Source organism: Oratosquilla oratoria, chromosome 25, assembly GCF_046742065.1.
Source record: "Oratosquilla oratoria isolate Oo_2021 chromosome 25, ASM4674206v1, whole genome shotgun sequence".
Lineage (NCBI taxonomy): Eukaryota > Metazoa > Arthropoda > Malacostraca > Stomatopoda > Squillidae > Oratosquilla > Oratosquilla oratoria.
The window spans coordinates 5,947,221-5,963,986 of record NC_134801.1 but is presented as its reverse complement, the minus strand read 5'-3'; the positions used below and the strand labels follow the sequence as shown (position 1 = coordinate 5,963,986).

At 40.5% G+C, this 16,766-nt stretch overlaps 1 protein-coding gene across 1 annotated transcript; it reads left to right on the top strand.

Annotated features, from left to right (window-relative positions):
• Positions 1-1,715: 1,715 nt before the first annotated feature.
• Positions 1,716-3,731, top strand: LOC143038997 (uncharacterized). The gene has a single exon (XM_076208841.1). It carries the CDS (start codon positions 1,716-1,718, stop codon positions 3,729-3,731), a length of 2,016 nt encoding a protein of 671 aa, XP_076064956.1.
• Positions 3,732-16,766: the final 13,035 nt, after the last annotated feature.

Here is a 16,766-nt window from a genome sequence, read left to right as displayed (position 1 = left end):
CTTATATGTAACAAATTATATATTGGCAAAACTGGCAAAGACTTACAAACAAGAATATATATATATGTATATATATATATATATATATATATATATATATATATGCATATATATAAATATGCATATATATACATATACATATACATATACATATACATATACATATACATATACATATACATATACATATACACATACATATACATATACATATACATATACATATACATATACATATACATATACATATACATATACATATACATATACATATACATATAAATATAGATATACATATACATATTGTAAGGGAAAATCGCCACTTAATCTTCTAAACAACCAGCCCTCTTAAATAGCGCACTATTCGAGTGCGCTTCGAAGCTTTACTTGAAACGAGCTGCCACGTGTGACGACCGAGGTTACGTGCGTCCCGGACAGACATGAGTTTAGCAGAGAGAACTTGGTGACTGCACCTAGTCCACTACTCCCTCTCCACTCTAAAACTGGCGTGTTACATCGACTGGACGTCGTTTATCTCCAACTTCGCCTTCTGCTCTGCCAGAGTCGTCATCGCCCAGCTCCAAAACCCTGATCACCTGCCGAAGCTTTCTATGAGTAATTTAAGTGTTTACATGTAGAGACAATTCGAGTGAGCTACGACCGAACTGACCTAAGGTGAAACATTTGGTGTTGTTTTTCCCTATTCTTCAAGTTGATTTGATAGTGCATTGTGGAAGGACCAGAATTATAAACAGTGCAATCCTGTGTTTTCTTGCTTGTCCTACGAGTCTATAAACGAACCGAGAATTCTGAAGCAGGCAGTGGTGGTCCGCACCTAGTTTCAGAACTAAAGGACCTAATTGGTCCTTTACATGTGGCGACCTTGCCAGGACTAGACTAGTAACGACTCGTAAGGTTGGTGATTTGTCTGTTGGCACCTTGAGCGTGCAAACCGTTCATTTGAATTTGTTTAGAGGGATTTCTGTCGTCTTGACACTTGCTCGACTGTGGTCGAGGCACCTTGAGCGTGCAAATTGTCCATTTAAATTGTCGTTTCGAGTGGTTTCTGCCATCTTGGCATTTTGCTCGACTATGCTTGTGGCACTTTGAGCGTGCAAACTGTCCATTTAAGTTGTTTGTCTTTCAGAGTGATTCTAAGCGGTCAGTCTACGTAGTACTGTAGCAACGGAAGCAAAAAGCTCCAGGTACTACGTCGTTTTTGTTTAGTCAGTAGGGTGTTGTTTAGGACAATTAGTCCTTTCGTCAGCTGGACGACCATAGTTTGTTCCGTATTAAAAATTTGGTGTATTTATATTTTTCGTTAACTTCAGTTACACAACTTTTCCTCTGTACTTGACCTTAATTTGTGCTGTTTATTGTCTTAGTATTTTGTTAATCGTAGCCATACTCCCAAGAATGTCTAAGTTTATTTCTATCGAAGAACTCAAGGCCCAGGCCGAATCCATCGGTTTTAAAGGTGACGATATTGGCCTCTTTGTTTTAAATCAACAGGCATTTGAAAGGGATGAAAGAACCAAAGAACGCGAGCGAGAACGGGATAAGTAACAGTGAGAACGGGATAAGGAAAGCGAGAACACGAAAGGGAACAGCGAGAACATGAGAGGGAACAGCGAGAACATTAAGAGAAAGAAAAGAGGAAACAGCGAGAACATGAAGAGAAAGAAAAGAGGGAACAGCGAGAACACGAAGAAAAGATGGCTAAATTACAACATGAAAAGGAAATTGAGCTTGCCAAACTTGCACCCGACTCCCGTAACCAGCCTCCTAGCCAGGACATCTTCGTCATGCGGCCCGACCTCCCCACGTACCAAGAAGGAGAAGACATAGCCTCGTACCTCTCCAGGTTCAAAGGGGTAGCAAACCTGCTCCAAGTTGAGGAAGATTCGCTTGCCGCCAGGTTGGGCAGCACATTAACAGGTAAGGCTGCTGAATTGTATTCTACGTTTGATTTGGCAACGATAAGCAAATTTTCCCTCCTTAAGCATGCATTGCTCACAGGATTTGACAAGACTCCCGAACGCTATAGATTGGACTTCAGGAACGACAAGACTCGCGTCGGGGAAAATTACCGACAATTTGCTACCCGTCTACGACAGCTATTCGACAACTGGCTGGAGGCGTGCAAGGTCCCCAAGACATTCGAAGCTCTAAGACAATTTGTTGTCTTAGATCAGTTCCTTGCTTCTCTCATTCCAGATATAGGCCTCTTCATCAAGGAACAGAGTGTAACTTCCCTAGAATCAGCGGTGGCAAAGGCGGATGATTGGGCCTCCGCCCATAACGCCTATCCAAAGCCGAATACTAACTATGCTTCCAGTAAGACTTCTTTTCCTCGTAGGAAAACTAATGTGGCCGAATCTTTACCTCCCCCTAGCCATGGCTCGACCCATCAAGATACAAAAGGCGGTGCCTTCCGTACGCCCATGAGGTGTTTCAACTGCGGCGAAGGACATCATCGATCACGTTGTCCAAAGAATCCCCGTGCATTCAAAGACAAAGAGGCCCAATCTCAATTCAAGGTAGGGTTTTGCATGAGTAACAGGACCACCCCATGTTTCACCGTTGCAGGAACTATCAATGGCTCTTGGAATTCTACCATAGTCAGGGACACTGGATACAACTGTGTCCTGGTCTCCGAAGAAGCTGTCCCAGACGCAGATGTGTCCCTGTGCCCAAAGGTATCTGTAGCAGACTTTTTGGGACGAGTTAACGAGTTTCCTGTTGTCCGCTGCTATATACGCTGTCCATACTACGAGGGATGGGTTGACGCAGTCAGAGCTCCTATGAAGTGCGCAAGCGTCTTGATCGGCAACGTTCCTGGGGCACGGGATCCTAGTGAACCTGACCCCTTTCTTTTCAAACCCCATGCTTGCTCTTTAGACACTACTACACATTCAACTCTTCCTAAAGGCATGCAAACATCCATTGCCGCCGCTACCCCTATCACGAAGACGGTCCCACCTCCTACATTAACTCAAGAGTCCACTTTCCAGATCAACGCTGTCGAGACTCGCAGGTCCAAGATGAAGAGAGTTCATCCTCTTCAGATGCCTGCCCTTCAACCCCTGTCTGTTACCCCTGAAGAGTTCTGTAGTCTACAGGAATCCTGTCCCACTCTGGCTGGATTGTGGGATAAAACAAAATCTGAGGAGATGGATCAGACGAAGAATGGTTCCTCCTTCCAGTATCTCAAAATAGATGGTTTGTTGTACCGAAAATACGTATTATCTACGCATGTTGAAAAGGTGGGTAAACTCGCCCTTGTTGTCCCGAAAGAGTGCCGACCTATCATTTTGTCTGTTGGCCATGAAAATCCATTAGCGGGACACTTTTCTCAAAGAAAAACTACTATGAAGATAGCAGACAAGTTTTTCTGGCCTGGGATGGCAGTAGAGATTCGTGATTTCTGCCGCTCGTGTGACATCTGCCAACGAATGTCGAGTAAGGGCAGAATCAGACCTGTACCTCTACACCCTCTACCTATTATTACTGAACCTTTCTCCAGGTTAGCCATCGACCTGGTCGGTCCACTATCCCCACCTTCTGCAGAGGGACATCGTTACATTCTCACCCTCATTGACTTCGCCACGGGCTTCCCAGAGGCTGTTCCATTAAAGGAGGTCGATTCCATCTCTGTAGCCGAAGCACTCCTCACCATCTTCTCCAGAGTTGGCATTCCCCGAGAAATATTGTCTGACCAGGGAACATAGTTTACTTCACAACTAATGGCAGAATTGCATAAGCTCCTGGGTGTCAAGCCATCATTTACCACGCCTTTCCATCCGAGTGGGAACGGCCGCGTCGAGAGACTCCATGGTCCCTTGAAAGCTGCACTACGCAAAATGTGGAGTGAAAAACCCCGAGATTAGCATCGGTATCTTATCACTACTTTGTTTGCCCTCAGAGAGATCCCCAGCGATCGGACCGGATTTTCTGCTTTTGAACTTCTGTATGGAAGAACTGTAAGAGGGCCCCTCTCGGTACTTCGGGACTTGTGGGAGGACCGCAGCATTAAGGATGACGACCGCTCCACCTTCAGCTACGTCATCGAACTCCAGGACAAACTGGCAGAATCGGCTAAGATTGCTGCCCGAAACGCCGACGTTAGTACTGCCCGATACAAAGCCTATTTCGACGTCAGGTCCCAAGATCGCAAATTTCAACCCGGTGATGAAGTACTAATTTTGTTACCCAGCGATAGGAATAAACTTCTGGTCGCCTGGAAGGGCCCCTACGAAGTACTGGAAAAGAGAGGTAAGGTGGACTATGTCATTGATAGCCCCACAGGCCCCAAGTTGTACCACGCCAACTTGCTAAAAAAGTACTATCGACGTCCTTCAGTTGCATTTGCCGAGCTTTTGGATGAACCCTCCACTATAGATGATAGCCCTTTACACAAAGAGATCTGCCTTAGTGAACCAGAATATTCCCGACTACCCGTGACCCCTGATGGTCAAACCGACGAAACAGATTCGAGGCCAAACGTTAACCCTAATTTGGAGGGGTATCAACAGACTTCCTTGGAAGAATTGGTAAGTGAATACAAAGAAGTTTTCTCGGATAATCCAGGTTGTACCTCGACTGTCGAACATGATATAATCCTTACCACTACCGATAGGATTCATATGAAGGTCTACCCTGTGCCTGTCCACCTTAAACCGCACTTTGAATCAGAGGTAGAGCGCCTGTTCCAACAAGGTATCATCCAGAGATCGTCATCACCACATTGTTCACCAGTAGTAATGGTTCGAAAGTCTGACGGATCGTGTCGCATGGCGATAGACTACCGCCAGCTGAACGCGGTAACGGTCTTCCACACCGAACCTGTATGTAACATTGAAGAGGATTTGTACAAGTTTTCCGGCTCGAAATACTTCTCTGAACTGGACTTGTGCAAGGCCTATTACCAAGTGCCTCTATCTGAAAGAGCCAAACCCCTGACCGCTTTCCCAACTCATCTCGGCCTCATGGAATTCTGTCGCTTACCATTTGGTCTTGCCACTGCATGCGCAACGTACACCCGTCTGATGCGTATTGTCCTTGCCGGCTTACCTAATGTATCTTTCTATTTTGATAACATATTTGTTTATTTTTCAGATTGGTCTCAACACTATACGGCACTTAGGGCCATTTTGGACAGGATTAGAAGCCATCACCTCACTCTGAAGATTTCAAAGTGTCGTTTTGGATTCCCAGCCATCCAGTATCTTGGCTTCATATTGGGTGGGGATTGTCTACAGCCTCAACCAGACAAGGTGGAAGCTCTGTGTCGCGTACCACCCCCTTCCACCAAAAAGCTTCTACGCTCATTCTTGGGTATGGTAGGTTTCTACAAGATGTTTATCCCCCAGGCCGCTGACTACACTGGGCCTCTATCTAATCTGCTTAGGAAGACCGTCAGAGAACCTCTACCATGGACGGAAGAGCTCCAGTCCCTGTTTAATCACCTTAAGCTTGTATTATCTTCTAACCCTGTCCTCAGACTCCCTGACAGCAGTCTAACGTTCGTCCTCCGAACGGACGCTTCTAATCATGGTCTCGGCGCCGTCCTACTACAATACCATCTTGACTACCCCCACCCAGTTGCCTTCGCCAGCCGGAAACTTCTCGACCGAGAGAGCAGGTATTCCACTATTGAACGAGAATGTTTGGCGGTTGTGTTTGGGATCCAAAGGTTTGATTATTATCTCAGAGGGCGAGAATTTGTTCTCGAAGTCGATCACAAACCCCTCACCTACCTTCACACGTTCAAGGGTAAGAATGTCAGACTGTTACGATGGGCTCTGAGTCTGCAAGCTTACAAGTTCAGGATCGTACATGTGGCCGGAGTTGACAATATTGGGGCTGACCTACTTAGTCGAGCCTAAATTTTTCTTCTCAATTTCAGGTGGCGTTTCCCCACTTAGTCTTCCAAAGAAAGACTGCTTAAGGGGGGAGTTGTGTAAGGGAAAATCGCCACTTAATCTTCTAAACAACCAGCCCTCTTAAATAGCGCACAGTTCGAGTGCGCTTCGAAGCTTTACTTGAAACGAGCTGCCACGTATGACGACCGAGGTTACGTGCGTCCCGGACAGACATGGGTTTAGCAAAGAGAACTTGGTGACTGCACCTAGTCCACTACTCCCTCTCCACTCTAAAACTGGCGTGTTACATCGACTGGACGTCGTTTGTCTCCAACTTCGCCTTCTGCTCTGCCAGAGTCGTCATCGCCCAGCTCCAAAACCCTGATCATCTGCCGAAGCTTTCTATGAGTAATTTAAGTGTTTACATGTGGAGACAATTCGAGTGAGCTACGACCGAACTGACCTAAGGTGAAACATTTGGTGTTGTTTTTCCCTATTCTTCAAGTTGATTTGATAGTGCATTGTGGAAGGACCAGAATTATAAACTTCCAGTGCAATCCTGTGTTTTCTTGCTTGTCCTACGAGTCTATAAACGAATCAAGAGTTCTGAAGCAGGCAGTGGTGGTCCGCACCTAGTTTCAGAACTAAAGGACCTAATTGGTCCTTTACACATATACATATACATATACATATACATATACTTGGAAATTTTTATGTTATAACACATTTGTAAAAGTTCACTATCAACCCACTATCGGAGAAATAATAACGGAAAATACAGGGAAACTGTATATTTCGACTACTATCTGTAGTCCTCTTCAGCAGAATGCTTACATGAAGTTAAGGTACAAGTATATATGAGTAAATGAGGGGTACATAGAAGGGGATGAGAAAGTGTGGGGGGGGGACTCAGGTTACATGCCCTTGAAATGGTTGGGTTGAGGGAGGACAGTAGGTGATATTTTGTCCAACCGCTCTTGACATAATTTTGTTGACCGCTAACTTGGTAATACAATCTGGGGGCCACTGACCTTTAGAGGTATTAAAGTTAGGATAATGTTTTATTAGAGAAGATTCTACAATTTTTCTTCGATAGCTACAGTGTGATTTATGAATAACTGATGCATTATCCCAATCTAATCTATGGTCTTTTTGGCTGGCAATGTACACCGGAGGGAAGATGTGGACCAAAACTCCGGGGTATATAAATTGCCTTGTAAAGATTGTGATGATGTTTACTGGGGCCAAACTGGCAGGAATTTGTCCATGTACATGTACATGTACATATACATATACATATACATGTACATGTACATGTACATGTACATGTACATGTACATATATGAAATATGTATGACAGAATGGGTGGAAAGGGTGGTGAGGTAAACGCCAAAAAACCGTAGGAGTTTTATTACGAACGTTTCGTCCTTAAAGGACTTCCTTAGAGTATACATTAAGAAAATATTTACAGCTTATATACTTTAGTTTCCTTACCCCGTTCTTCCCCTATTTCCGTCTTTTCTTCGCTCCTCTTCACCTCGAACCAAGTCGCTAGTCTACTTTAATAACTAATAAATCCTTGTCTACGATTATTGCAAGATTTTTAAGCGTTGTACGCTGCTTCGAATATTTTTCTTTTTTCTGTATTTTTCCCAATCAGGAAGGTGCCCAAAATTGTCTATATGAACCAGTAGACAAATTAATGTTTGGTGGGCTTTTACATCATTCTTGTGGTCATATATATATATATATATATATATATATATATATATATATATATATATATATATATATATATATATATATATTTTTAATGATGTAATATATTTTGGTCCCTGTGCCATATGCAATTCTTAACCCTGCCTTGGTGAACAACTGTCCGATTTCATCTGCGTGTTTAGCATTAGGGAAGGACAAAAACAAGTTTTTCTTTTAGTCTATGTAAGAACCCTGTGGGTAACACAGTTTCTTAAATATGTCAAAAAGGTATTAAATTTCTCCTTAGAGAAATTCATCCCTGCACACCAAGTATGCTCTCAAAAAGAAGCATATTACTACCCCGCTTTTTATTCTTGGGTGGTGGGCAGAGTAGTAGTGGATAATGTCGTTTTTATTAGTGTTTTTTCCGTGTACTGAGAGACCAGTCTTGTTCACTTTTCCCTATATTACCGTGTCTAGGAAGGCTAATTTTTCATTCTCCTCTTGTTCCATAGTGAATTGTATGTTCTTTTCTATCCCATTGAGCATATTTAATACATCCCTGAGATCCGTCTCCCTGTGGTTGATAGCAAGTACATCATCCACGTATCGCAACCATGTTGTATCTTGGCCCATTATTGTGGAGGTTCTAGAAAGGGACCTTATTTTTACCCACACTTATCTTCAACTCTCTTCTTTCGGACACAGTTTCCCAATCTCCGTCACTAACTTCCTTAATCCCTCCTCTGATCCTGCCACTCCTGCCACAAGGGCAGTGTCGCCAGCAAACAACAACTGGTTATCAACATTTAATACATCCCTGAGATCCGTCTCCCTGTGGTTGATAGCAAGTACATCATCCACGTATCGCAACCATGTTGTATCTTGGCCCATTATTGTGGAGGTTCTAGAAAGGGACCTTATTTTTACCCACACTTATCTTCAACTCTCTTCTTTCGGACACAGTTTCCCAATCTCCGTCACTAACTTCCTTAATCCCTCCTCTGATCCTGCCACTCCTGCCACAAGGGCAGTGTCGCCAGCAAACAACAACTGGTTATCTCCCATTTACTCTATTTTCTTTAACCATCTGCAATCCACGGCCCTTTACCCTTGAGTTTACCTCTCGCACCCCCCCATTCATGTATAAAATAAACAGCCAAGGCGATATAACACATTCCTGGTGAAGTCCTACCTTCACTTCAAACCACTCACTCTTTCCATTTCTAATTCTAACTCAGGCTTTACTATTCTCATAAAAACTCTCGACTACTCTTAACAGCTTTCCTCCTATCCCATATACCTGCAATACCTCCCACGGTTCCCTCCTGTCTACCGTGTCATAAGCCTTTTCCAAATCCATAAATGCCCAAAAGCCATCCCTACCTTTTTCTAAAGCCTTTTCACATATCTATCTTGCTACAAAAATGCCATCCCTGCAACCCCTACCTCTCCTAAACCTACACTGCTTCTCACCAATTACTCCCTCTGTTCCTCTCCTAATCCTTTCAATGAAAGCCACCTATAAGCCTTCTGAACTACACCCAACAAAACGATCCCTCTAAAACTACTACACTCACATTTGTTCTCTCTTTCCTTATAAAATGGAGTTATACAGGCACTCCGCCAGTCCTCCGGCCCTTTTCCATCTTTTAGAGAAAGTTAAACAATATCACCAGCCAGTCAACCATCACTGTACCTCCCTTTTTTATACATTCCGCATGACACCCATCCAACTCAGGTTCTTTAACTACTCTCATTATTTTAACCCTTAACAGGTAAAGGTCTTTTTGACAAACGATTCAGGTAAAGCGGGGTCTGACAGACCCCAAACACAAAAAATAAAAATAAAATACTTCTACTGCATTAATTGACATAGAAATCAAAACATATGTACTTCAACTTATATTATTCCATTTACATGCTTAAAAGTGACTATAATTGTTAGACATATATTTTAATGAAAATTAAAAAAAAAGTGAAAAATAAGATATTGTTGACTTCAGAGGGTGCTTGACTGAAAGCATGAAACATGAAGCGGTTGGTCATCATCATTTTGTAGAGACCAATGTCCCAACTATCTTTAAGGAAAAACAGAGCTACAACAAATGAATAATAAATGTGTTTCATAAACCATGAAATCTGAAAAAAAACGAGGTGATTATTTTGACTTTGACCAATTTTACGCAAAAATTATGGACTGGTTTTAATGAAATTTTCAGGGAAGGTTGATACTAGGTCCAGCAAACAATCTGTAAGTTTTTAATGGTATCTAAGTTTATTATTTATAAGTTTTTATGGCTCTAAGCACTCCTACCCTGACTCAGCAAAACCCCATCCTTCGTTGACGGAAGTTTGTGGTCTCAGAGGGTTTTGAGTTTTCTTGAGAGGACATGAGTCGAGCAATTCATACATAATGCTAGTGATAATGAAGAACATATTTCATTGGATATACTGAAAGTGGAATTTGTGATACTGAAGAATCTAATTGCAGTCATCGCAGATAGGGGTTGAATGGTCCTGACACACTGGTCTTTTGCAGTGTAGGTAGTAGTTCTTGGTCTTCCTGTCAGACTTCCGGTCACACAAGGCACATCGCTTTCTCATAGAAGAGGTATCCGCTTGCTGATGGGGCATGTTCAAGCCAAAGACCGTTCTGATGGTCATCAAAGTACTTTTGTGCATCCCCTTGAAGTTCATCCTCTCCTCTGCCCATGGCCGTATCATCTCTTCTGCCAGCTCAATCAGATACTTCCAGCGTGATGAAAGTTCCGCCTGTCCATCACGTTTCCTCATTTCATTGCAGGTGATATAGGAGTTGACACCGGCGGCGTTGACCAGTCCGTACATTATGCACAAAGGCCATTGTTTGGTTTTTCGGCTGCACGTATATCGGGCACACATTTGATCAAACGCGTCAACCCCTCCTTTTGTGTTGTTATAATACAAGATGATTTCTGGCTTCCCACAGTCATCCATAACAGGTTGTTGGTGCATTGAGATCAACTGCACAATTTTTTTCTTCTTCTTGTCAGGTAAATGTGACACAAGTGCCATGGTTGTGTCAAAGATTAAAGCCGTGCACCCTTTTCTGATGACCGTCTTGTCTATCATCAGAGCTGGTACTTGTGGCTTCTTGTCCCTCAGTGTGCCTACATATGTGAGCCCATAATTTTTCAAAAGATCTTGTACAAGGGGGATAGATGAGAACCAGATGCATGTGTGGGAATAGAGTGGCTGAGGTGTCCTAAAATGTGGCGAGATGTCACATCTTATGATGATATGAGAATAGTGTGAGAAGAAACATATTATCAACAGAACAGAAAATATCAAACATTTATATGTGATACAAAATATGTGATACAAATTAAATTTGAACTAAGAGGGAAAGGATGAAATAAATTACAGCTGTATGTGTGGGAATAGAGTAACTGAGGTGCCCTAAAATGTGGCGAGATGTCACATTTTATGATATGAGAATAGTGTGATCTTGTTGTGAGAAGAAACATATTAACAGAACAGAAAATATTAAGCATTCATATGTGATACAAAATATGTGATACAAATTAAATTTGAACAAAAGAGGGAAGGATAAATCAATCAAATAAAATGTGGCGGAATGTCATGCTTTATGATAATATGAGTATAGTGTGACCATGATATGAAAAGAAACTCACATTACCAGAACAGAAATTAAACATTGTGATAAAAATCAATGTGATCAAAAGAGGGAAAATGGAATAAATTAAATAAATATATTAAATAAATGAATAAAATAAATAAATTAAATAAATAAATTAAATAAATAAATAAAATCAAACTCGGATGTATGTTTTTCTGTTGATAAAAAAGAAGAAATTATTATTTACCCATAAGTATAAATGATCAAACATTTATATGACATGAACAAACCTCAGGTAAAGTGGGGTCTGACAAACCCCACGCTACTCACACCTCAGGTAAAGTGGGGTCTGAATGACCCCACGGTACTCACACCTCAGGTAAAGTGGGGTCAGACGGGATCAAAAGCTCTATAAAGCTTATATAGAACAAGATTCAGGAATGACCCTATCACCCCATTAAACTACTCCACTGATCAAGAAGGTATATGGGAGTACATATCTGTATGTTATATATTAGTATATTAAAATTAAAAAACAAAAAAGTATGGGGTCTGTCTGACCCCACTTTACCTGTTAAGGGTTAATAACTGCTTTTACCTCACTTTTCCTTATTTCTCCTTTTTTTTCTCATTTATCACTGTCATTTTCTTAGCCCTTCCCACTGCAACTACCTTTACCTCCTTATCCTCCTTCACATTTATCAACTCCTTAAAATACTCTGCCCATCTTCCTCTTACTGCCGTCTTTTCCATTATCATCTCTCCATCTGCACCTTTTACGTTTTCTTCTCTACTTGATTCGCCTCCTCTTCCTCTCAAAATGTCCTTCCAAAACATCTTTTTATTACTTTAAAGATATTCAGTCATAATACTACCCCATTTCACATCTAGTCTCCTCTTTACCTCCCTTATCTTATGCTTTATTTCTCTTCTCTTTTCTTTGTATCTCTCAAATGATTCTCTCGTCCAACTTTACAACAACTCTGTGAATGCTCGCCTTTTCTCTTCAACAACTTTCTTTGCTTCATCATTCCACCTCTCTCTCTCTCTCTCTCTCTATATATATATATATATATATATATATATATATATATATATATATACATATATTAGCCAAATTACCCACGCATTGCGGCAAGTTCGTGAATAATCCCTAACCTAATTATACCCTACCTAACTTTAACCCTTAAACCTAACCAAAATGTTTTTTTTATGAAATATTTATCCAAGTACTTGGAGTGATAGGGTATCAGAATATATATGGTTATGGGGATCTATCTCCAAAACCCTAGAAGCTCGTGAACAAACAAACAGACAGACAGACAGACAGACAAATGGAAGATAGTTATCCAAGTACCTTGGGTTATAAGGATTCAGAATATATATGGTTTTAGCAGTCTATCTGCGAAAATCTAGGAGTTCGTGAATAATCCATAACCTAATCATACCCCACCTAAGTTTAACCCTTAACCCTAACCAAAAAAGTTTCTTTAAATGAAATGTAGTCATCCAAGTACCTAGAGAGATAGGGTATCAGAATATATATGTTTATGGTGGTCTACCTCCAAAACCCTAGGAGGAGTTCGTGAACAGACAGACAGATAAATGAAAGATAGTTATCCAAATACCTTGGGTTATAAGGATTCAGAATATGTATGGTTATAGGGATCTAGCTACAAAAACCTAGGAGGAGTTCGTTAATAATCTTTAACCTAACCATTGTAAGCACTATATGGTGAACGGTACTCGGCCGTAAGAGAAGAATTGAAACAAACTTTAAATATTATTGCACTCATGTATTGCATTTCCGACCGCGATAAAATCAAATAAAAATAACCAACATATCAACATTTGGTAAAATTATACAATCATTTTACATTTACATATTTTCTTCTAACAAAAGCAATCATAGTTTGTGGCAACACTAAATTCACATATATGAATAATGTTTATGGACACATACAACGGCTTGTTTAATCATAGTAATTTTTGTCACAAAAATGCTATGCACGTTAAGGGAAAACTACAGTAGTGGCGAGTTACCACACCATACTCCACCTAACTTTAACCCTTAACCCTAACCTATATATATATATATATATATGTGTGTGTGTGTGTGTGTGTGTGTGTGTGTGTGTGTGTGTGTGTGTGTGTGTGTGTGTGTGTGTGTGTGTGTGTGTGTGGGTGTATATATATATATATATATATATATATATATATATGTGTGTGTATATATATTGGAAATGAAATATAGTTATCCAAGTACCTACTCATTTTTGGAGATATGAATGCGCAGGTCGTGAGGGAGGAATGCTTTGCTTCAATCGGAAAAGGAAGTCTACATCCCACATCCAATGAAAACGGCTTGAGACTAGCTTCCTCTGCTGATGTGAATAATATGGATATCCCCAGATGGGCGAACAAGAAATCAAATAGACCATGTGTTAATTTATATACATAAAAAAATATTTCCCTCTAAACCTTCCAACCTCCTACTCCGGAAATGAGTCATCACCTGAAACACTAACTCCCGGGGACACATCCTACTCAGACTCAGAGAATCTTTACGAAATATTACCAAGAGAATCTTTACGAAATAACGCTAAGAGAATCTTTACGAAATATTGCCAAGAGAATCTATATACATAAAAACGGAATTACGGAATTCTGACAAAAGAATCTTTACGAAATATTAATGAGAAAATATTTACGAAATATTGCCAAGAGAATCTTTACCAAATGTTAACAAGAGAATCTTTACGAAATATTACCAAGAGAATCTTTACGAAATATTGCTAAGAGAATCTTTACGAAATATTGCCAAGAGAATCTCCACTCCACTAACATAAAAAAAAATATTTCTCTCTAAACCTTCCAACCTCCTACGCAAGGCCCAACCCGGAAATGAGTCATCACCGGAAACACTAATATTACCATGGAAAAAGAAAGTGGTGCTAACAAGAAAAAGAGAATCTTTACGGAATTCTGACAAAAGAATCTTTACGAAATATTAATGAGAAAATATTTACGAAATATTGCCAAGAGAATCTTTACCAAATGTTAACAAGAGAATCTTTACGAAATATTACCAAGAGAATCTTTACGAAATATTGTCAAGCGAAGCGAAGCGAGCTACGCCGTAGGGCAAGCACACCTGGCGAAGCCAGGTCCGGGTGGATGTTAATAAAAAAAAAAAAAAAAAAAAAAAAAAAAAAAAACAGGTCATTACAAGATGTGCTTCAATGGAATTTATTGTGACTCAGACCATATATTACTGATAGCAAAAATAAAAGCCCGAATAAAAATATCGAAGAAAACACAAAACCAACCACAAAAGAAATTTGATGTTGAAAGGTTAAATCAGCAGGAAGTAAGGACAAGCTATGAAATGGATCTTAGAAATAAGTTTTAAAGCATTATAGGGAATAGAGGAGGATGCAGGTTTGGAGGAAGAAACAAAGATCCTGAAAGAAAGTATAATAGGTGCAGCAGAAGAGATTGTTGGGTACAACGAGGGGAGAAGAGCGGAAACGTGGTATGATGAGGAATGCCGAATAGCAGTGGAAGAGAGGAAAAAAGTAAGAGAAATGGTTGCAGGTGATGAATGAATAAACAGAGGAAGAGTACCACCAAAAGAGAAGAGAAACAAAAAGGATAAAAAGAAGGAAAAAGAGACAATTCATGAATAATAATCTTGATAGAATTGAGACACTAGGCAGAGAAGGAAAAATTAGAGAACAATATGCAATCATTAAAGAAATAAGAAAAGCGCATAGACCAATGTTAAACATGGTAAAGAACCGAAGTGGAAACATTGAAACAGGAGAAAAGGAAATTTAATGTGTTGGGAGAACCGTTTTAAAGAACTCCTTAATCGACTAGAGCCAGAGAACCCTTACGATGAGGAGGAAAATAATGAAGACCTAAATGAAATAGAACTACCAGAACCATCCATTTATGAGGTAAGAACAGTGATAAAAGAATAAGAAAATAACAAAGCCCCGGGACAAGATAGTATCCCTGTGGAACTTTTGAAAGCAGGAGGCAAATATCTAGAAATTAAGATGCACTGTCTATTGAGAAGAATATGGTGAGAGGAGAAATTCCCTAACAGCCTTAAAACAGGTATTATTTTACCAGAATTCAAAAAAGGGGAAAAATGGAGTGCAGTAACTACTGAGGAATTAAATTACTCTCCTGCATCTGTAAGGTCTTTGTTAAAATTTTGTACAAGAGGCTGGTAACCTACACCTATGGGCTTATAGGAGAATACCAGTGTGGGTTTAGAGGAGGCAGGTCGACAGCAAATCACCTCTTTACAATAAGACAGTTACTAGAGAAATGCTGGGAATACAATGTTGGACACTGGCATTTGTTTGTGGACTTTAAGCAAGCATATGACAGTGTCCACCGGCAGGCCTTGTGGAAAGTACTAAAAGATTTCAATATTCTAACCAAACTAGTAGAGCTAGTGAAGGCGGCATATGAGGAATCGAGAGCAATGATAAGAGTCGGTAATAAGTACACTGGCTCATTTGAAATAATAAGTGGACTGAGGCAGGGATGTATATTACCCCCCCCCCCCCCCCTGCTCTTCAACCTGATACTGGAGATGGCTATCAGAGGGATTCCAAGGGAGAATCATGGACTGGTGCTTGAAACCAGAAGGGTAAATGTCTTGGCGTACGCTGACGATGTAGACCTAGTAGATAGAACCTTAGAAGGGGTAAAAGAGATTTTCATGGCCTTTAAAGAGAGAGAGCAAATAGAATGGGATTACAGGTGAGCAATGCAAAAACAGAGCTAATGTGAATGGAAAAGGACGTTAATGGAGAGGAACAATTAGAAAAATAATATCATGCATGGGGTGTTCAGAAGATTTAAATAACTTGGATCTATAGTTGATGATGATAATAATATGGAAACAAAAATTAAAAACAGAATAGCATCAGCCGATCGATGTTTCTACAGTCTCCAAAAAGTCCTGTGTAGAGCGAACATATCTACAAAGACAAAACTGAAGATCCATAACACCATTATCAAACCAGTTTTGCTTGATGGATGTGAAACATGGAGTCTCACAAAGAGAATGGAACACTCCTTATCTGTCTTTGAAAATAAAGTCCTCAGGAAGATATTTGGCCCAGTGTATGATATAGATGAACAAACATAGAGACGTCGACACAACCATGAATTGAGAGAATTGGCAGATCAAGAAAGTATCGTAAATATAAGAAAGGTAAGACGAATGCAATGGGCTGGTCATGTCGCCCAAATGGAAATGGACAGAATTCTAAGCAAGGTCATGACGGAAAGAATTATCGGTGGAAGAAGATCAGTAGGAAGACCCAGAAGAAGATGGATGGCTAACATCAAACAAGACCTAAGAAGTGCTGGGATGGAGAATACGGAAGATTTGATGACAAGTGCGCAAAACCGACGACAATAGAGGCAGATAGTATCGGCGGTGAGGGGTCAGCAAACGGCCCAAACACCCACATAGTAGGAGTACAGTAAGTACCTGCAGTGACAGGGTATCAGAATATATGCGGTTATGGGGATCTATCTCCAAAACCTTAGGA